General features: G+C 34.4%; 2 protein-coding genes across 7 annotated transcripts; both read left to right on the top strand.

The window, feature by feature from the left end:
* Nucleotides 1–2,881: 2,881 nt before the first annotated feature.
* EMB1220 (pre-mRNA processing ribonucleoprotein binding region-containing protein) lies at nt 2,882–9,982 on the top strand. Of its 6 annotated transcripts, XR_015178341.1 has the most exons (10): nt 2,883–2,975; nt 3,493–3,553; nt 3,687–3,752; nt 3,873–4,010; nt 4,657–5,549; nt 6,065–6,135; nt 6,636–6,738; nt 6,863–6,938; nt 9,224–9,402; nt 9,492–9,982. XR_015178341.1 is itself a non-coding variant. In XM_086442254.1 (9 exons), the coding sequence occupies exons 2-9, from the start codon at nt 3,551–3,553 to the stop codon at nt 9,229–9,231; spliced, it is 1,377 nt and encodes a 458-aa protein (XP_086298380.1). In that variant the 5' UTR covers nt 2,882–2,975; nt 3,493–3,550; the 3' UTR covers nt 9,232–9,472. The 6 variants fall into 6 exon arrangements, 5 of the variants coding, with proteins under 5 accessions (XP_086298380.1, XP_086298376.1, XP_086298378.1 ...); XM_086442254.1 differs by lacking the exon at nt 9,492–9,982 and having other exon boundaries at nt 2,882–2,975; nt 6,844–6,938; nt 9,224–9,472; XM_086442250.1 differs by lacking the exon at nt 9,492–9,982 and having other exon boundaries at nt 9,224–9,472.
* A 2,100-nt stretch (nt 9,983–12,082) lies between these two features.
* On the top strand, nt 12,083–18,767 carry LOC147401106 (ubiquitin-NEDD8-like protein RUB2). Its single transcript, XM_086442249.1, has 3 exons — nt 12,083–12,241; nt 15,823–16,082; nt 18,458–18,767. The coding sequence occupies exons 1-3, from the start codon at nt 12,149–12,151 to the stop codon at nt 18,567–18,569; spliced, it is 465 nt and encodes a 154-aa protein (XP_086298375.1). The 5' UTR covers nt 12,083–12,148; the 3' UTR covers nt 18,570–18,767.
* Nucleotides 18,768–23,389: the final 4,622 nt, after the last annotated feature.

The raw sequence follows: 23,389 nt of genomic DNA, 5'->3' as shown, positions 1-23,389 counted from the left end.
GACATCTGAATCCTCGATGGTCTGTCAACGCTTTTTCGACATTTTTGTTAGTATAATCTAACGAAAGATGAACAAAATTATGAATGTAAGGAAAATGATGAATAGTATAGTTGTAGAATCTTATATTCTCTTTTCTTTTTTTCTTACTAATTTCCCCTCATCTTAGTTAATCAGCAAACCTCCTACCTAATGCCTTCAACTTAGTATATATAGATGAATTCTACGGACAAGTGTCACCATATAGCTGACCCAGGTGTTTAGATGAGCTGTTGAACTGAGGTACACTTGAGTGCTTTGGGAGATGAACCCAATTACTTGTTAGAAGGATTGAACTTGATGGGTAAGTGTTGTAGTTTATTAAATGTGAAGTAAAATATCTCTGACACATAATGTCCCATCAATCTGATTTAGATCTTTTTGTATCTTATTTAAAGTGAACGAGTTAGAGATCATATACGAGTTTGGGTCTAGGTTAGATATAAGATTGGGTCCCAGTCAGATATGAGTTAGAGTTCGGTTAATGTCAAATATAAGCTCGGGTAATGATCAGGTATGAGCTCGGGTCACAGTCAGATATGAGCTCGAGTCTTATCTTGTTTCATGAGAATAATAAAAAAAAATTGTGGGGGTGGGGGTACGTGTCACAATCTTAGGTTGGGACAAAAGTGGTTTCCACAATTATAATTTTTAAATATAGATAGAGAATTTATCCTTATTATGATTTATTATATTATTTTCTATATAAACTTCTACACGATTCCTATAATCATTATCCAAAATTTATTAATAAACTCATTTCCTTTTAATAGTATAGAGTATAAACTCTCTTGAGACAGTGCTCTTACTAGTCCACCTTCAGTCTTTGGCGTCTAATAATAATAATAATTATTATTTTGTGATTTTGGTATTTCATCAAATATTTAGGTATTATTTTAAAAGAAAATTTGAGAGCTTGGTAACAAATATGCCCTATGTATTAGACATTAATCCTCCATTGGGTATTCACCTTCATTTTTTAAAGTGATGATGTATTCTCAAGTGCCAAGATTAATGTTTCTAATATGAGGTTCAAATTTTTTGATTTTTGATTTTTGATTTTTCAACCTTGACATTGATGGATATTCCCAAAGTACCCAAAATGCATAGATTATAATGGCCAAAGAGATATACGGATCAAATATTATGATTAAATCTTCAAAATTATGAGTAATATGACGTCCTCCATTCATCATTTCTTTTCACAAATTGTCAAAACATACTAAAATTTATATCTATAATTTTAAAATTACGAATACATCATTCTCCATTCCTCCTTCATTGTCATTGGAAAACTTAGGTTGTTTAAAGAGATGAGAAAATTGCATTTTGTTCTCCCATTTGATAAAGAAATCTTTTTTTCCTAATATTAGGATCATTGTAGCCAAAAAGACATTCATCTAATTACTTTGGAAGTAAATCGTGTCGCTGATTATTCTATTCTTATAAAACTTTTTCTTAAAAAGTGGAGAGAAATCCTTTTAAAATATTTTATAATTCTAACTCTACCCCTAGCTCTTTTAAGATATTTTAAAATTCCAAAGTTTCCTCAATTTCTCTTTGTCCATCCGAACATAGTGGAGAGAAATTAAGTTTCTCTTCATTTCTCTTAATGGGGTTCTCTTCTCTCAATCTGAACAAAGGGTAAATGAGCAAGAAATAATTATTTTTCATAAAAAGTTAATAAATCAAGACGAATTTAATACACTCGATCGAGATTTGAAGCTATTGACTAAGTCATCTTGGCTTTGAAATGTGTGGTGATTCACGTTAAATATTTCTCGTTCTTGAATGATCTTCTATAGCTTTTTATGCGTTTAACTCACATAGACCTCATCAGGTCGATTTACATAGGATTGGCAATGATCCAACTTTTATCTGATAATCGAACTGGAATGATTCGAAAAAATAGGATTTGGTTATGGATTTTGTATATTCGGACTGGATTTGGATTATAAACTTGAAGACCCGATAAATTTCGGATCGATTTTGGGTTAATATTGACCCAATCCGTTAGATATCTGAACCGATTTTTTTAAATAAAAGGGTGATATAGACATGCCCCCTACATTTTATTGAATATTAAAGATGCCCCCCTATGTTTTGATATTGATGACATCCATCCCTTAACCTTAGTCTTCTAAATAAACTAAGGGAAAAAGACTCAAATGCCCTCATCTTCAACCTCTAGCCAAAAACCCAGATTTTTCTTCTTATAACTAGTCATCTTCAAATTCTTCAACTTTCATGGTATATCTACTCATCTTAATCTTTAATTCATCATTTTCTACCAATAACTAACCATTTACATAAAATCCTAAATTTTTTTTACCCAAAATATCATTATTTTCAATTTAAAAAAAAATCTTATTTGTTTTTTATTCTCAAAATGAATCATCTTAAAGCTCTTCAACCTCTAGGGTAACTTTAACCTATTCAACCTTATTTTAATCCATTATTTTCTACTTTTATTTCTTTGTAGAAAATCCTAGATTTTTCAATCCAAAATTTCATTATATTCCTTTTTTACCTTCAATAAAATAAAAATTATATTTTGCCTTGAGATTTGAAGATTTGAAGTAGATAAAATCTTAAGATGGTTGACAAGGGTTAAATTTTTTATCCAAAGAGGTTGAAGATGCATGATTGGTTTTTAGAAGAAAAATATGGATTTTTGACTAGAGGTTGAAGATGAGGGCATTTGTGTCTTTCCTCTTAGTCTATCTAGAAGACTGAGGTCAAGGGATTCATGTCATCATGTTCAAAACATAGGCGGTATCTCTAATATTTAGCAAAACATAGGGAGCATATCTAAATCACCCTTAATAAAACATTCATTTTAATTTTAACCCCATCGTCCCCTCCTTTTACAATTTTCTCTTTTATGTTTATTAAAACACACGCATCGAAATTGTTAGGGTTTGCATCTCTCTCGACTGGTTAGGGTTTGTTTTCGTAAAAAATTCACAGTTTATGTTTTCTTACCTCTCAGTTTCTGTATGATATAGTGATACAAAGAACTCAACTATGTTCGAGTTCTTATTGACGCTTTTGATTCTAAATTGTAATAATTTTTTTTTCTCTATTAAAATTCGCTTAAAATTAGGTAGGAGGTGATTGTTCAGATTTTATTTATTTATTTTGAAAATTTTCCTTGATGTTCAGAACTTGTGGATAAATTTTTAATTATTGTTGCAAAATCTGTTTGATAATTCGACCTTTTCGTTGTAATCGGTTAGGTTGGTATTGTTTTTTCTATCTTCCCCTTGTCTTTGATTCAATCCAATTTTTTTGATACCCGATGGAAAGATTTTGAGGAAAAATAAGATTTCACCTTGTAGTTCGAAACTTCGGTTTCAAAATTTTAGGGCTATTTAGAATGTATTTGAAGTTCTTAATATTCGTATTTTAGTTATATATGGATATCTGATTCTAGATTAGGTTGTTCGTGTTCAGGGAATCGTTTGCTTTCACCCTTAGTTTCTGCACTTGAATTCGGCCTTCTTCAGTAGATATGGTTAGTTTCTTAAACTCTTTTGTCACCTATGTTCTTAAAACCTCAAGATTTTCATTGGAAAGCTAAACTCCAGAAACAATCTATTAATTATTCTTTTCTGGGTATTTTGTTTTTGCACTTTTCCCCATTTCAGGCAACTCTTGCTGATTCTTTTTTAGCAGACCTTGATGATTTATCAGATAATGAAGAAAATCTTATTGTGAGTTCTTTCAATCACCCTCTTTATTTTTTATCTCAGGTTTTAGTTATTATGTTTGCATTGTCGATTTTTTAAATGTCACTAACTCTTCGTTGTAATTTTTACTATTTTTTCCTTTAGGATGAGGATGAAGGGGATGCAGGGGACATGGAAGAAGATGTCGATGGTGATTTGGCAGACATAGAAGCTCTAAACTATGATGATTTGGACAGTGTTTCAAAACTGCAAAAAACACAACGTTACGTTGACATAATGCAGGTTTATTCCAACCTTAACTTTTTCTCTTTATGTTGTTCTACTTGAAATATGCCTCATATATTGGCCTCAAGATTGTGTGTTCTGTGTTTTCACTTAGCTTCGCTCATTATGGTGTTAGGATGTTAATCTTTATGTGTCTCACGGACATAGTAACAAAGTTCGGATTTTGTAGTTTTTCGTCGGGACTTCAATTCGGTTAATTTGCATATATTCATAAAACTTTCGTCAAAAAGTGAGGAAAGTTTTGGAAAATGTAAAATAATGTCCTTGGATTTCTAACCAAAATCCATCATCTTCAACTCCTGGAAGAACTCTATCTTGTTCTTGAGATTTGAATGTTCAAGAAAATAAACTTTTGAGGTTGAAGGGTAAACTTTTTACCTTACTTTGTGATCAATTGATTAATTTCTCGATTCACCAAAGTAAATTGCTAGTCCCTTATTCAGAGACTTTTACATTTTTTCGGAAAAATTTGGAGAATTTTGTTACTATGCTCATGGATACCATTTTATTTTACTTTATTAAGACTGTAATGGCAAATTCATGATTACTATGGTAGCTAGGCTTGTAATTTGGTAGTTATATATTTGTTTTAATTGCATTTTTGACTTAGTTGATGTGTATAATTTTATATGTGGATTTTCAGAAAGTTGAAGATGCACTTGTGAAAGGATCCGATATGTCAAATCAAGGACTGGTTATGGAGGATGATCCCGAATATCAACTAATCGTTGATTGTAATGCATTATCAGTTGATATTGAGAACGAGATCGTAATCATCCACAACTTTATCCGGGACAACTACCGTTTGAAATTTCCTGAGCTTGAATCACTAGTACATCACCCAATCGATTATGCTCGAGTTGTGAAGAAGATTGGAAATGAAATAGATTTAACCCTTGTTGATCTCGAAGGGCTTCTACCATCAGCCATCATTATGGTTGTTTCTGTTACGGCATCAACTACTAGCGGCAAACCACTTCCAGAAGAGAACCTTAAGAAGACAATTGATGCTTGTGATCGGGCACTTACTCTCGATTTGGCAAAGAAGAAAGTTCTTGATTTTGTGGAGAGTAGGATGGGATATATTGCACCGAATCTTTCTGCTATTGTTGGGAGTGCTGTTGCGGCAAAACTGATGGGGACTGCTGGCGGTCTGTCGGCATTAGCAAAGATGCCGGCTTGTAACGTTCAACTTCTTGGTGCAAAGAGAAAGAATCTGGCAGGATTTTCGACTGCAACCTCTCAATTTCGTGTTGGATATGTTGAGCAAACGGAGATTTTTCAAAGCACACCCCCATCTTTGAGGATGCGTGCTTGCCGACTTTTGGCTGCAAAATCAACACTTGCAGCTCGAGTAGATTCAACGAGAGGGGATCCAACGGGGAAGATTGGAAGGACTCTGCGGGAAGATATTCGTAAGAAGATTGAAAAATGGCAGGAGCCACCCCCTGCAAAGCAGCCTAAACCCCTTCCTGTGCCAGATTCTGAACCTAAAAAGAAGAGGGGTGGTCGTCGTCTAAGGAAGATGAAGGAAAGGTAGTACAACTTAGGGGTGCAACTCTAGTTGGTTTGGTTAGGGCCAAATTGAAACCAAACCGACCTAGGTTGGTTCCACCATACTAGAACCAGAATCGAACCGAATTGACTATGGAATCGAACCAAACCAAACTATGGTTGGTTTGGTTCTCTGGTTGAATAAACATTATCCCTTCTCTCCTTTTCTATTTCAGCGAAATTACTATTTACACATACATAATTACAAATAACGATCAACTCTCTTAGGTCTTAATTATTTAATTTATTATATCTGTAATATAATTATCTATTTTATAATGATTCGGTTTGGTTTGGTTCTGTACTAGTCTTGAATCAGTAATAGACCCGAATTAATCGGGTCTGTTCTTTTTTACCGACTGGTTTGTTCGGTTTTCGGTTTGAACCGAATCAAGTTGCACCCCTATTACAACTTCTCTTATTTGGGTTAAGTAATGTGAGTTATACTTTATTTATTGAGATTTTCCTTATGCATTTGTTACCTTCACTCTTTTCAGGTATGCAATAACAGATATGAGGAAGCTAGCTAACAGGATGCAGTTTGGAGTACCAGAAGAGAGCTCCTTAGGTAATTATAAGTGTTTCTGTCTTTCTTGGGAAGTGAATTAATTGTAAATGTCTTTTGCTTTTTTGGGAACCGAAGTTACTATGCTTTTTCTTATAGCTTGTTCTTATCATTACTCCCGTGATGTTAATAATTTTTTCTTTAAAGCTCCTCGGATGGATGTAATTTTCGCTAGGGCTATATTAATCCTGTTATGCTAATAATTTTCTTGTACCTTGTCATAGAAGATCTCAATGGCTTCTCTATGAGGAGTTTGTGGGGTCGTTTTCTGATGAAAAATTAAACCAATTTGCCATTATCTTCTCCACGATATTTAATGAAAGTTTCCTATAATTTTATTAATCCCCTATTGTCTTTCAAAACATGTTTGATGAGGAATTTAAGAAATATACTTATAAAGACTAAGGAGACAAATCTTCTTATATTCTAATTCACTTTGGTGGTGCATGAACTAACACTTCATAGTTCTTTTCTGATTACTGTTAATTTTCTCCTTGATACAGGGGATGGACTGGGTGAAGGGTATGGTATGCTTGGTCAGGCTGGGAATGGGAAGTTGCGTGTATCGGTTGGTCAGAGCAAACTTGCTGCAAAGGTTGCAAAGAAGTAAGTTCTTTGAAAAACCTCCCAGTTATTTTGTTTGATAGAAATATACACTAGAGAGGGTTAGTGGTTGGTAGTTTGTGGGCTAAGGCATGTTTTTGAACCTAGGCCATCCATCTCTTTTCAGGTTCAAGGAGAAGAACTATGGAAGCAGTGGTGCTACCTCTGGATTGACTTCAAGTCTGGCATTTACACCTGTTCAGGTTAGTGGCTAGATGACCATTGTGTTATTGTTAATTGTTTTCTCTTCTTATCTAGTCTTTGAACAAGTCCATTCCAATAATTTTTTTTTCTTGTTGAAACATTGTTTTAATCGTCATCATGATGCTGTGACATGTTCGACTGATACATGTACTGGTGTAGTTCTACATGGATATGTACTGTCAGACTTAATATTGTTATTTCTTTTGATTGGCAACTTCACTGAGTTGAATTTGATGATGGGAATGACAAAAAAATTACAAGAAAATGGTGCCTGGGTTAGAAAGGATCTGATCCCAACTGCCTAAAAGTATGTGAAAGTCACTGTAGACCATGTTATAGATCAGCCCAATTGAAAACAAAACCTTAAAAGTTCAAACTACAGCCCTAAACTCTGGTAACATCCTAGTCTAGAAATACTTCAGTTGCATTGGTTGTTATATGAAGATAAGACATTGATTTCTCTCCTTATATAGGAAATCAAATTGCAAAGAGGATCAACTTCCAAAGAGCATGCCATCTACGGCTGGATGCTTTTTAAGTTTTAATGACCAGCATCTCTACAACACTCACTATGTTTTGGGCTGGTCATCTTGACATCCCTTTGCCTCTTCTCTCAATTGAATTTTAATTATAAAATAAAATAAAATAAAAATTATGGAAAAGAAAAAACTTATTGGGATTATTTCTGAAATCTTGAGTTCTTGAAATAAATAGTTCTGTATCAATATTGCTAAATGAATATGTAGAAGCAAGTGATCAACAGACTCACCACTAGCTTTACACCATAAGCAAAAGTTGGGAATAAGCTTGCTACTGATGATATGGTCCATTGAGACATGTGGAGTGTTGTTCCCGCACCCTAGGTTCAAACCCCTTAGAACCTAATTTCACTTTGCTAACCTCTAATCCTTTACTTCTCAAAAAAAGAAAAAAGAAAAATCAATGATAGCTGTTACCATAAAGAATGCCACTTTGGACAATTTTAGCTCTCCATACAATGAATATTGGGAACTTTCCAAAAGCAATGAAAAATTCTATTAAAAGTTGATTCACTAAAAATTATCTCCCTAATTCCATATCCTCAAGTCTGTTGTCTTCTACCATCTACCACCTCAAATCTTCTAAGCTCCTCCAATAGTTTGCACAAATTTCCAACTTCCTGTCGTTATTTCTCCTAAAACCTAGGTTTTATGAATGATTTGATCACCTGAACTTTCTTTTAAAACCCATTTGATTTTTGAAATACCATAGAAGGAAGGGAAAGCTGTCTGAGGAGAACCTTCTGGCACCATGTGTTTTCCCAAATTTTTTGGTCAGTATTATATTTTGAAATGCAAATAGACATTTGAGTTAGTGGCTAGGTAGTGGTTCTTATACTTGCCAAAAACGGAAAAGAATAGATAGCAGTTCTTATGTGGAAGGCTATGGCATGAGTTACGAGACGCTTAAAAGCATGGAGAAAGGGGTGGGACCCTAGATACCTTCTCTACTGGATGGATGTTTCTTGATGGATATCCGAGTAAGTGGTCGTGAGTTGATTTATGAGGATAGGAAATGAAACATGCATATGTTGAGCAAATCCATGACCAACTGATTGGATTAGCTTAACCAAAGTTAGCTTCATTCATTATGTATTGAACAAAGGCGATAGCCTCAAGAGCATCCGTAGTCATAGCAAACCCCATACCATTATTAAAATATCAAGTAACCGTAGTTCTTCCTAGACAAGAAAATGTATTAGACATGAGTAGGATCATATTTACTAATAATATTATTTGCAATTGCTCGAACATTAGAAACTTTCTGAGAATATGGCAATTTCATCCTACTTCTCAAGTAGAAATCACCCAAATACTCGAGGCAACCTCTATGCAATTTTTTTTCCTCTAAATCTCCTGATTCTCTCTTATCTGAAAATATTAAAGACCAAAAGTCATAATAATGCTATAATATCAAGTCAACTAATTCTTATCGATGGTCATTATGGTTCTTTTAGACATAATTTACGCCTCTACATCCATCAGAGGTTAGGGAGCGATTCTTTGTGACTTGGGTATTCCTTCTAATAGAAGTAGTAAGACAATAAAAAGATTATGCTCTTGGGGGTTTGTTGTTGTGATTTTTTTTCTTTGGCCTTTTGACGTCTTTTCTCGCCCTAATTTCTGTGTGATCACTGATCATCTCATTGAGTAATAAACTTTGGACGTTTTGTTGATTTGGTTTCTATATTTTTGACCTTGTATTCCTTGCTCATGTCTACAATGAATCGTCACTACTTGTGCAGGGAATTGAACTCACAAACCCACAGGCTCATGCGAATCAGCTTGGCAGCGGAACTCAAAGTACTTACTTCTCCGAGATAGGAACATTTTCAAAGATCAAGAGGACTTGAATTACGCTAGGGACTCTGCTTTTGTACCCCGTAAACAAAATCTTTTCAGTCATGTGACCCTTCTAATTTAAGTAAGTGAAATTTGTGGGGGAGAATCTGAGTTACCCAGATTACCTAATTAAATGCACTTCTCATTTGACCTTTTATGCTGTTATATTAGCTTCCTCGGCAGAGGAAGCTCTGCAGGATTGGTCTATGAAAACGGGTTATTGGTCAAAGCCCAAAAACAATCATGCAATATGAGGTATTTGTTCTTTGAAGTATAATTGTGAAGGCCCTTCACAAAATTACCCATCATGGACAGAGAGGAAAATGAGTCCTTGAAGTATCATATAAGGAGTCTCCATTTAGAAGGGAATACCGCCAATAATAAGGCTATGATACCAGATGATGTTGTAGGGAGTAACTGTCGACGGTAAATATGAAGTTGGGGATTGGAGGAACCCAAAGTAAGAAAGAGAGTCTCCTGTTCTTCAAACTCTCATCTTCTATCTTCACAAATATTAATGTAAGAACTCCCGTTCTTACGAAGTTAGGGTTTGCATGGGCAGCCCAATAACTCAAAAGTTCTTGCAAAATGTAATGGTTTATGGAATTCTTATACTGAAGAAGGAAAACTTCTTAAGTTGCAATCTTTAACAAATTTTTCTACTAGGATTCTTATATTTCTTGCCATGATCTCAAATTACAATATTTATAACCATGTCTGTCAACTTGTCTCATCATTGGGTGATATCGAGACAAGTCGGATGAGTCATCTCAGTCTTGGACGAGATTTATAACCATGATTTGTGATAGTGTCAAAATACCGCTAGATAAGTTGGTTGGTTAGGTTTGTGGGTGTTGATACTGCAGACATAGGTTCAAAACCCACTTTCACCCACTAATTACAAACATGTCAAGGAACTGCTAAAGGTTTGTGTGGAGGATATTTTGTGGAGAGAACGGACTCGAAGTCTATCAATGGTTATGTATGCATATAGGTGATTCTTCCAAAGAGGCAAAGACTTGAGCCGGTTTGCTCAAATGGATAACCACCTCAGCAATCTAACATCGTGACCTTTAAGTTGCTTTGAAAAACTCAGATAAAAAGACAATCAATTATTTTTTTGTTTTTTTGTTTTTTGTTTTTTATACTTGATCCAAGCAATTCAATGGTGAAATTCTTTTTGACATTTTTTTCCTTCGAAGTTCATAGAATTTTATCCTCTACAATCCTGGAGCATTGGATTATGTTTTTGGATGCCACAAGTTGAGCGCAAGGACCCTTAGTGAGGGTGAAATCCTTATTAACTTAGTAATGCTAGTCAGACTTGTCTTCTTCGACCTAAATATTAAAATCAGTTTAAATTGGGTTGGGAGACCTTGACTTGTCATAATTAGACCATATCTAGGATTCGTTTCTGCTTCTTATTGAGTGTCCCATACAATCATGATTTTAAATCTCGTTCGATACATCTCAGTATCGTCCATAAATGGATTGATAGACAAGTCAAACTATCGAAAGAGATTTAAAACCATGGTTCATTTTTGTCATTGTTGAATGAAACAACTCGGTCTCCATGATTAAGACAAGACGGCAAAACGAGTTTTAAAATCATGCCTACAAGGCACTTTTAAAGGAAGGAACATCAAATAATTTAGAGTCGTGATAATATGATGCCCTCTCTGACACATGCCCCCTACACCCAATCATATAACCGTAGATCATTTTCTTGGTATACACAAGGCCCTCTCTGACACATGCCCCCTACACCCAATCATATAACCGTAGATCATTTTCTTGGTATACACAAGAATAAGATTTATGACCATGAGTATCCTGAGCAAATCATTACACAATTATTTATAGGGTGATTTAGACATAGCCCCCTATGCTTTGCTAAATATTTGAGACCCCCTCTATGTTTTGAAACTGATGACATACATCGCTTGACTTGGTCTTTTAAATAGATTAAGGAAAAAAAAAAAAAACCCAAATACCCTCAAATTTAATTTATAGTCAAAAACTCAGATTTTTCTTCTCCAAGATCATCTTCAAGCACTTCAACCTTTGAGATAATTTTAATTTGTTTAACCTTATTTTCATCCGTCATTTTCTATCTTGCCTTCTTTGTAAAATATCCTAAATTTTTATATCCAAAATTTCATCATTTTATATTTCTTTAAAAATTGTATCTTACTTTGAGATTTGAATGTTGAACACTTAAAATAGATGATGAGGATTACAGTTTTTATCCAAAGAGATTGAAGATGATTGATTTTTGGAGAAAGATTAATCTGAATTTTTGGCTAGAGATTAAAGATAAAGGGCATTTTTTCCCCCTTTGTCTAATTAAAAGACTGAGGTCAAGGGATGCATGTCATTATTTTCAAAATATAAGGGTATCAGTAATATTCATCAAAACATAGAGGGTTATGTCTAAATCACCCTTATTTATATTTATATACAAAAGAAAATAGTAAAATTCATGACGCTTTGTACTTCGCATCATACTCGAACTCCAACTCTCCACAATAACTTTTTGAGAAATGATATTCTAACGAAAACGAAAAAGTCATCACTCGGTTGATGTGGTAGGGTCACAGAACCGTAGATCTGTTTCCTCGGGTACACAACAGCGCATATTTTATAGATTTACATAAATCTATGGTTTCATGATCGTTCCACGTCATCCGAGTATTTACTAGACTTTTTTCTTTTTATTTTCTATTAATACGGAGAATTTTTTTTGTTGCTATCCGCGCTAAAATTTTCTTCTCTCTCTGTCTCTGTCTCGCTCTATCTCGCTCGCACGCTCATTCGGACGACCAAAGATGCAGATCTTCGTAAAAACCCTAACTGGAAAGACTATTACTCTCGAAGTCGAGAGCAGCGACACCATTGACAATGTCAAGGCCAAAATTCAGGCAATTTTTCTTTACTAGCGTTCCAATTCTGTTTTTCTTCATATTTAGGTACAAGGGTTTCGTCTCTGCATGAGTTTTTTTCTTTTTTTCTAGGGTTTAATTGTTAGACCGATCATACTTGTTTGAAATACTACTACTCTTTGACTTGTTTTAATTGTTTTTTTTTTTTTTTTCTCGAAATCTAGGGTTTGTTTGCATACCTCTTTCTCCGAATTTGTTTCTCCGCGAAACTTTGCTTTGATTTGTTTTTTATTATTTTTTATTATTCATGTTAATTCCTAACTTACTCTCTAATATCCCTTCAGATTTTATTTTACTTTTAATTTTTGATTGATCGAGGACTGGTTGGAGTTCAAAATTTTTTTTTTTTTTTTTTCAAAATTGCATCTTTTTTCGAATTTGAAGGCGTTTTCCCCTCTAAACAGGGTTGAACTCCAACCATTCCCTTCAAATAAACATCTTCTTCACCTTTATTGGTGGGACATAAAAGAAATGAAAAATAAATTAGGGGATTGTGCTGGAATTTTAGAGGACAAAAATGGCATTTAAGAAAAGTTGAATGAAAAGAAAAGGACAAAAATGAAAGTTAGAGAAAGTGAATAGATGGACCATTATAATTACTCTCCACTTCTATATTTGAAGAAGTGAATAGTGAGATATGGCCTCCCTCCTGCAAATTTAGAGACCGCTTGAGTCCAGTTGGAGGTGCTGTAGTTGCTAATCTTATCACCTTCCATAAGAACGTCTATAGTTCTATACTTCTACCATGGTTTCAAATCTCATCTCAAGTCATCGAGATGGATTTGCATGTCTCCGGACTCGCACATCTCACGAGATAAATGAGATGACTTGGATGATATTTTTAAAATTTTGCTTGAGTCCGTAAACTTGGCCGAGTCAACCAGGATTTTGTATCTTTAAATTAAAATAATTAATTTTTTAGAATTTAAATATTTGTTATATAAATAAAGTATGATTTTATAACTAAATATTGTTACGTACCTGGATATTAATAATTGATAATTGGGAGTATAATAATATAATAGGTCATGCTACACAATTATGATTAGGATTTGGATTAAGATAAGCTTAGGGATTTATTAGATTTTGATTAGGATGAATTTTAAAATAAAATCTAGTTAGTTATTGTCTTTTTTTATTCTGATTTGGAAATCAACGAGAAAATTAATCAAAATCCTTTTGTGTTTAGGAGATTGTCCATCTCGAATTGCTCAAAAGGTTCGATCTACCCATCGGATCACTCTTTCATCTTCTTCACTTTTTTTTTTCTTCTTATTTTGTGGTTTGATTGTCAAGTTACGATCTAGGGTTGTAACAAATATCTTCAAATCTACATTATTTTGTAAAAATATTATAATTATTTTTACATAACTGTATATGAATAAATAATTGTAAACCAAGTTAAATGCTTTATCTCATTCGATATGAGTTGACTCGTCTGAGACAACTCGGTCTTGTCCATGAATGAGACGAGATGTTAAACTGAGATTTGAAACCATGACTTCTACTAATCAATTCCAACTTAGCTAAGTTGGTAAGGCTTGTGGAGTGTGATCCCATGACCTGGTTTCAAAACCCATTGTGCCCATCCTCACCTCAGTTAACTTCTAATCCTTTATTGCCTAAAAAAAATAATTCAAACTTACGAATTGAAATCAAGGTATTATATGGACTTCAAATTTCTTGCCTATTCATTGTTGTCAAATGTGATCGCATATTCACATACTCGCATATGCTATTTTCAAAGTGAAAATCGCATATGCTATAGCTGCATACCCCAAATTATGCTACCTGCCAATATGTGATGGCATATTTTTTTGCATTTTTTTTTGCTACATATGCCACTGCATATGCAGTGTGCGAAATCGCATATGCGAACAGCATGCGCTGATGGCACGTAGTTGCATATGCTATTTAACAACATTGTGCCTATTATGTATCTTAAATTTGCTATCACTGCACGAGGGAATTCATAGAATTTGTTCGTTGAGAGCTTTGGACATAACGAGAACATCCATACAAACAAAGACGCTTTGAACTTCTGTTTTGTTTGGCCTACTCTCCTAAGGAGATCATTGCATTGAGTTAGTCAGTCTTTTTTTTTTTTGATCAGTAGTTAGTCACAGTCTATATATGATGCAACAAACAAAATTTGTTAATACATGGGGAACCCTTGGAACTTCCTTCAGTTTTTTGTGTAACATGCTAACTTTTATTTGTTGCTACTCGATGCATCTTATTTGTTTCTTTCTTTTTGTCACATTTCTCTGATGTGTTTTTAAATAGCATATGCGGTGATGTGTGAAAAAACAAACGTGATCACACAGTAGCATATGTTGTTGCATATCACTCAATTTTTTATTTTTTTTAATAAAATAAGAAAAAGATAAAAAATGGTGAAATTTTCAATGATTACAATAATTCTAAGAATAATAATTTTCTGATGCCCCCTTTGACACACGCCCCCATACGCCTCCTGATGTGGCATGTGCTAGAACCATAGTTTCTTTTCCTCGGGATACACAACTGCACATATTTATCGGGATGTACAGTTGTGTATCCTGAGGGAAAAATCTGTGGTTCTAGCCCATGCCACGTCAGGGGGCGTGTGTCAGAGGGGGCATCAGAAAATCATGACTCTAATTCTATATATATATATATATATATATATATGCATTTTGTATTTTCAATTTTATTATAATTATAGTTTTCTAGGTTTCATATGTATGTAAGATTAAGAATGCGTAGACTCAAAAAATTTGGAAAAAAAAAAAGTGAAATTTTGCTTCATGGATTTTGAGTTCTTGAATATTGCAAAAATTCTTCTATGTTGCTTATTAAATCTTGATTTCTTGCTATTCAAGCTTGATGCATATGATTTGGGAAGTAAAAGATGTGGTAGACTATAGTTAGATTGTTAAAAAAATAGAAGTTAGAAGGGAGCTAAAATGAGAGTAAAGTGAGTAAAATGAAAAAAAAGAGAGTTAAGAGTGTTATAGGAATGGGAGACAGGTAATAATGATATATTTATATATAAAAAAGGTAAGTTTCCATCCAACAGTCAAATATTGACTATTGGAAAAATATGCGCCATTGTATGTGCTATCTCATACTTATGTATGCGATGGAATAACAACACAATCGCATATGCTAGCATGGCATATGCAATTTTGTTTTCCAAGTTGGCTTATGCAATCGCATATGGCAACACTGTTTTCAGGATGTCAATTATCTAATACCTCGTATGGTTGTTCATCTGTGTCATAGGGTTCATGACCCCTAATTTTGTTTTTTGGTGAGGGGTGTATCCACGGGCCACACCTGTTAGTGGTTCCAAAAAATGGAAGAGATCATTTTCTCCCCCATCAAGTTAGGAAAACAATTTCGTCTTATATACATAGTTTCCTTCTCAGGATTTCCTCCACCTCCAAAACCAGAAATGAGCTCTCATATGATACTTTTTCATTTGCAATTAAATAACATAAATTTCATTGACAACCATTTTTTCGAGAATCCCCTTAAGTTATGGCTAACATGAAGGTGGATGAATGTATTTCTAGGATAAGGAGGGCATTCCTCCCGATCAACAAAGATTGATTTTTGCGGGTAAACAATTGGAAGATGGCCGTACTCTTGCAGATTACAACATCCAGAAAGAGTCAACCCTTCACTTGGTTTTGCGACTTAGGGGTGGAACAATGATCAAAGTGAAGACACTCACTGGAAAGGAAATTGAAATTGATATTGAACCAAATGATACCATTGATCGGATCAAGGAGCGTGTCGAGGAGAAGGAAGGTATTCCTCCAGTGCAACAAAGGTATTTTCTTCTTCGTTATTATTATTATTATTTTAATAAAGTGAAGGATTCAAACTGTTTCTTGCAAGTTACACCTTGGTCTTTTCTCAGTATGTAACACACATATCGGAAGCCAAGAACAGTCTCAGAGCAAGGCCGAGATGATGAGGACCTTAATTGTTATTTGCATGTGTATTTATTTATACAAATGTTGAATAGTTATTCAAGTCGAATAGTATAAATAGAAACAATAAAAAAAATCTATTTATTGTACAATCCATGTGATTTTTTTTACTTGTTTCCATTATTTAGTATTCACCAAGTTATTGTGTTGCTTTCTTATTACTTATAATCATGGGTATAATAGATTTTGGTTCTATGATCTTATTTTTAAAATACCTTTTAGTACTGATACTGATTGATCTATTAGTTTTTTCTACTTGGAAAAATCTATCAATTTCCCTCTTTCTTTTAAATCCGTCATGTCAATGACATGTTTGTATCTACAGTTTTCTTGGAATGTAGTTATACATTTCTTCTGTGTTTGGTAATACCACAGACACGTGTATCAGTACTAGGCTCTGATACGAGGTATTAAACACGGATTCCCACAAATACAATTCTGTAAAATATTTGAGTTCATATTATCATGTAAGTTTATATTATTGAAAAAACACATTCAAATAAGTTGGTACATCAAAATAGATAAATAATAGCTGCAAACAAAATATTTGTATAAAATTGAGCTATATTTGAAGAGATGGACATCAATACATGTAAGAAAGACAGTATTTGGCATGGCCAGTTAGTTTGCATTTGACACAGCTTATTATTATTAGGAGTCAAATCTTTAGGGCTGTTAGTTTTGCATGCTGGCATGCTAACCGGACCCAGCCTGCCCAACAAAATTGGGGCATTGATCTTGAGCCCACAAAATTAGGGTCAGGGTCAGGCCAGGCTGAGCCTAACAATGCCCAGTTGGCGCTAGGCCTAGAAATGCCCAAGCCTGACCCAGACCGCTACTAAATTGAATATATGCATATTATATACACTTGTGATATTTTGTAACAAAAAGTAGCTAAAACATGTCTTCTAATAACAAGTTTACTCTGACCTCATAATCATTTTTCTACTAGGGTGCAGATTGAACTTTTGTTTCTGAAAATAGCATCAAAGGGCTTGAAAGGTGCATGGATTTTATATTTTTATGAAGCCCGGCAGTCAACCCAAGCCCGGCTTCAACCTATTAGGTTCGAACTTAATCAAATTAGGCCCGATAGGGTTTAGGGCTGATCCAATGCACAGTTAACTTCTTTAGGGGGGTGGGTTAGGTAGGGCTCATCCAAGCCTGGACCAAACTCTCCCATTACAGTCCTAAAAATATTGTTTGGTAAATGTTTTCTACTTTTGATTCCCACAAAAGCCAAAAGCCAAAAGTGGTTCAAAAACCGAAGCTAGGAACCCACTTTTGGCTTTAACTAGTATCTACTAAAGGGAACATGAAAAGTTTGGGGCTCAATGTCCCAATTGATGATACTTATTTACTACAATTACCCCCTTTTCATCCCTCATACAGCTCATTAAAGGGTGCTATGGTCGGTAAAAAACAATCAAGTATGCAGAAGCTGCTTTTTATCAACCAGAGAACTTTTGGGTGTGTTTCTAAATCCCAAAAAAACACTTCTTGAACACTGTATCCAAACAATTGATGTTACAATCACTATTCTTATGGAAGGGATTCAGAGAGAAGTGGTTCCGTAGAAACACTACAGTTGAAAGAAGAGTTGCCCAAAATGAGCCCTGAGTGTAATTGTTATGTAGGTTCGGTCATCTCCATTTTCTTGATTTTACAATGTGAACTTTTGACAAGTTATATTGTTTCATGACTTTGGGCCAACCAAAAAAAAATTGTTTCATGACTTGGGTGATTTCAATTCCAAATAATTTAGTTCCTAATGTGAATCTTTAATAAATCTAGGAAGAGCTAGCCTCCAACATGCCAGATTCGGGAATGTGGTGAACCCAATGTAGAAGAATCTGGCTTTAAAGGCACACCCAATAACTTATAATTTTATGGTAGGTCGCACACACATAATAACCGTGTTCTTAGTATGTACTTGCACATTTGGTATGGTCATGCTTAAGGTAGTACAGTACCAATGATGATGCTGAGTTCAATGGGGGAGTATATTGATTTTCTTTATGCCTTGGAAGCATTATTTATAGCTTCCCCCCTAATATGCTTTCATCTCTTAATCCCAAGGTTTATTATTATATGTTGATAAATAATCCTCAATGTGAGAAAAGTTTAAAGAAATCCATGCCAAATTTCTTTAAATCCCATTTTTATTCATGTATTTATTCTCTTTTAATGGACATGATATCACTGGTTTCAGGCTTATTTATGCTGGTAAGCAGCTTGCGGATGACAAAACTGCTCGGGACTACAACATTGAGGGTGGGTCTGTTCTTCATCTAGTTCTTGCACTCAGGGGTGGTGGTATTTGATCTTTACCTTTCATTTGGTTACTCAGCCATTTCTTTCAAACTTGATACGAGATGATGGCCCAAAAATTATGTGTACTGTAGGGAAGAAACCCGAAAAATCATTATACGAAATCGTATTCCATCAGGCTCTATTTGACTCTTAATCTTGCCTTTAATTTGATATTCCTTCTATTTGATATGAAAAATCGTATTCCATCAGGCTCTATTTGATCTATAATTGTTCTTTGTTTATTAATTCGTTTCAAAGTAAATATTTGTTTTGTGTTAGCTTATATACAAGCAATTTCCTTGTAACAATTATGTGACTGAAAGTTTAGTTTCTTCAATATCATCAAGGATTACGTGCTCAAGACTTGGGGGTCATCTGTCTGAGACTTGGGGCCTGTTTGGATTGACTTCTCCAAGTGCTTCTGGCTCTGGCGGGGAGTCAGAAGCACTTATTCTATCGTTTGGACATCCAATGCTTTGGAAAAGCAACTTTTTAAAAGAGTCAAAACAGTATTTTTATGAGAAGTACCGAAATTGGTGCTCCGCAATTTCGTTTTTGCGGAGAGCAATTTTTCCGTCATTTTATTGTGCGGTTCCAATGTTGCCCTCAGAGTAAAAACCCTTTTTTTGTATTTTTTTAATTTTATCCAAACCTCAAAACAGAAACAGAGAGAGAAACCACACCACGAAACAGAGGAGAAAGTAGGGCAAAAGAGTCTTCGAAGAACAGATCTACCCTTGCAGCCCTTCATGATATCTCACTCGATTTCTTATGCACACAGGTAGATCTCTTCTTCTAACCTTCTTTCAGAATTTTCATGTCGAAATTTGATCTCGTCTTTCTTGTTTTTTATACTATTTCAATCTATCTGTCTAGGGTTTCCTTTAAATTTTGTTCATCTCCTTGTTTTTCTTGGCTGAAAGTTTGGGTTTTGTAGTTTTAGTTCATGGACTTTCTTATTCTTCTTCTTTAAATCTAACTGCTGAGGATCTCGGCTGCGCCTTTGTATTTGGTGACAACTTCAGGTGAAGTGAGATCCAACTCTTTCTCCTCTTTGATTTCGTCGTCAGACACCTTTGAGACTAAATCAAGTTCTTCGTGCTCCTCTTTCTGCAATCGAGAATCGAAGAAAAAAAATCAGAGATTGAAGTGAACTTCAATTTATGTTCTGAAACAGAGAGATCATAACTTTAAATGTAGGATTAAAATAAAAAACAGAATCAAGTAAGATCAAGAACTGACCTACAGAAATTGATGAAAGATGGTTGGATCGAATCTAGGGTTTTCGGAAGAAGGGTTTAAGTCTGAGTCGCTGAAACAGTAAAACAAGAGAGAGGGTTGAGCTCGGAAGTTAGGGTAACACGTGTCTTCTCTTGTTTATATAGAAGATAAACTAGTATTACCGAAGGATTTGTTGGCACTGTTTTATATATATATATATATATATATATATATAGGGAAATGTTCAGCACCCTAAGTTTTACCACACATTTTAACAAACGTTTTTTGTCCTACATGGGTTAAAAGTTTTGGAATGAGCTGATTTTTGGTGAGGATGATCTCTATGATTAGAAGATCATCCTTCCCAAAAATCAGCCCATTCCGAAATGTTTAGCCCCATGTTTACACGTTGAAAAATCGTGGACCGTCCATTTTTTGTAAATCAATTTTGATGGGGTTAGAAGTTTTGGAATGAGCTGATTTTTGGTGAGGATGATCTCCTCACCATAGAGATCATTCTCACCAAAAATCAGCTCATTCCGAAACTTCTAACCCATGTAAGACAAAACGCGTTTGTTAAAGTGTGTGGTAAAACTAAGGGTGGCGAACGGGACCCATATATATATATATATGGGTTCCGTTCAATGGCTAACTTTTTGGCAAAACATTTTTCAAAACACGAGTTAGAAGTTTTGGAATGGGCTGAATTTTGGTGAGGATGATCTCTACAGTGAGGAGATCATCATCACCCAAAATCAGCCCATTCCAAAACTTCTAACCCCATCAAAAATAGTTTACAAAAAAAGGACGGTCCACGATTTTTCAACTTGTAAACATGGGTTAGAAGTTTTGGAATGGGCTGATTTTTGGTGACGATGATCTCCTCATCGTAGAGATCATCCTTATAAAAAATCAGCCCATTCCAAAACTTCTAACTCATGTTTTGAAAAATGTTTTGTCAAAAAGTTTGCCATTGAACGCTACCCTATATATATACATATAGGGTGGGGTTCTTATGACACACATTGTGACACTGTTTTTGTCTTATATGGGCAAAAATGTGAATGGGCTGATTTTTTGTGAGGATGATCTCTGTGATGAGGGGATCATCCTTGCAAAAAATCATCCCATTCCAAAACTTCTAACCCCATCAAAATTGATTTACAAAAATTGGAGGGTCTAAAATTTTTCAACTTGTAAACATGGGGCTAGAAGTTTCATAATGAGCTGATTTTTGACAAGGATGATCTCCTCACCATAGAGATCATCCTCACAAAAAATCAGCCCATTCCAAACATTTTTACCCATATAAGACAAAACATTGTGTCGCAATGTGTGTCGTAGGAAACCCACCCATATATATATATATATATAGGGTAGCGTTCAATGGCAAACATTTTGGCAAACACATTTTTCAAAACATGGGTTAGAAGTTTTGGAATGGGCTGATTTTTGGTGAGGATGATCTCTACGGTGAGGAGATCATCATCACCAAAAATCAGCCCATTCCAAAACTTCTAACCCCGTCAAAACTGATTTACAAAAAATGGACGGTCCACGATTTTTCAACTTGTAAACTGGGGCTAGAAGTTTTGGAATGAGCTGATTTTTGGTGAGGATGATCTCCTCACCGTAGAGATCATCCTTATCAAAAATCAGCCCATTCCAAGACCTCTAACCCATGTTTTGAAAAAGTGTTTGCCATTGAACGGGACCCATATATATATATATAGGGGGGCGTTCAATGGCCAACTTTTTAGCAAACTTTTTGGCAAAACATTTTTCAAAACATGAGTTAGAGGTTTTGGAATGGGCTGATTTTTGGTGAGGATGATCTCTACAGTGAGGAGATCATCCTCACCAAAAATCAGCCCATTCCAAAACTTCTAACCCCATCAAAAACAGTTTACAAAAAATGGACGGTCCACGATTTTTCAGCTGGTAAACATGGGTTAGAAGTTTTGGAATGGGCTGATTTTTGGTGAGGATGATCTACTCACCGTAGAGATCATCCTCACCAAAAATCAGCCCATTCCAAAACCTCTAACCTATGTTTTGAAAAATGTTTTGCCAAAAAGTTTGCTAAAAAGTTTGCCCTTGAACGCTACCCATATATATATATATATATATATATATATATGGGTGGGGTTCCGTAGACACATAAAGCTACTCATAAAGCTACAACATTTTTGTCTTATATGGTTAAAAAGGTTCGGAATGAGCTGATTTTTTATGAGGATGATCTCTGTGGTAAGGGAATCATCCTTGCAAAAAATCATTCCATTCCAAAACTTCTAACCCCATCAAAAGTGATTTACAAAAATTGGATGGCTTAAAATTTTTCAACTTGTAAACATGGGGTTAGAAGTTTCATAATGGGTTGATTTTTGGCAAGGATGATCTCCTCACCATAGAGATCATCCTCACAAAAAATCAACCCATTCCAAACATTTTTGTCCATATAAGACAAAACACGTTGTAGCTTTATGAGTAGCGTTATGTGTATATGGATCCTAATCCTATATATATATATATATTTATTTTATTTATTTATTTTTATTTATTGTGCTTTTTTTTCTTTTTTACTTGTGTTTTTTTTAAGAGAACTTCTATTAGATCATTAGGGGTGTATGGGTATACAAATTCATACCTCTTCATGAGTAGTATTAATCCAAGGATGAAAAGGCAAGAGATGAAGCCTGAGAAGTCCCTTAATAGAGTTTCAATTTTTCTCTTTTTTTGTTTTCTTTTTTGAATACTTATAAAGATTATGGAGATATGCTTATGAACAATAATACATGGTTAGATTATATATATAAAGATCTTAGATAGATTCTATGTGGGACTTGTGAAATTTTTTTTTTTTTTGAGGTTATTATTATAAGAGAATGTGGGATGCTACATAATACAAAACATCATGAAAAGGTGATTACAAAAATCATAATCATAAATTTGATAATATGTTCCTTGTTGATTTATTTATGTTTTTCTTTAACACATGATTAATATGTTCCTTATTTATTTATTTATTTAGGAGCATAATTTGTTGAGTTATAATGTTAAAAATACCAACCCTTACATATAAAGGCATTTTGATCATTTTAACATAAGTCAAAATAATTCTCAAATATAAAATTCTGTTAGAAGTACTTCTAACAATACTTCTCAGAACTTGCATCCAAACATACAACACGTATCCAACTACTTCAAACAGTACTTTTGGCAGTACTTATGAACTTTCGACTCTTATTTCCTCATGGGCCCTTGGTTTTTCTTTCTTACATCTTAGGGAGATTTAACTAGTCTTTCCTCAAGTGAGTCACAAATTTAGAATTTTATAAAATTTCATCAATTAACACACATCATTCTCAGCAAGTGAGTCACAAATTTTTTATAGGTCGAACTGTGGAAGATACATTAAAATCAGTTAAAAGAATACTCGCATAATACACATTTTTTGAATCAATTTACCCAATTTAAAAACAAGGAGAAAGAAGGGAAAAATAGGTTTCCTGTATTTTTTTGAGTTGCACTTGGCCCAACAATATTTGATTATAAGAAGTGCCACTCAGCTAAGTGGTAAGATGTGTGGAAAGTTGATCCTACATCT

The sequence above is a fragment of the Akebia trifoliata genome, chromosome 5 (assembly GCF_017979445.1).
Source record: "Akebia trifoliata isolate Shusen 1 chromosome 5, ASM1797944v1, whole genome shotgun sequence".
NCBI classification, from domain to species: domain Eukaryota; kingdom Viridiplantae; phylum Streptophyta; class Magnoliopsida; order Ranunculales; family Lardizabalaceae; genus Akebia; species Akebia trifoliata.
The sequence above is the reverse complement of the archived record's forward strand: the minus strand, read 5'-3'. Positions and strand labels throughout refer to the sequence as shown.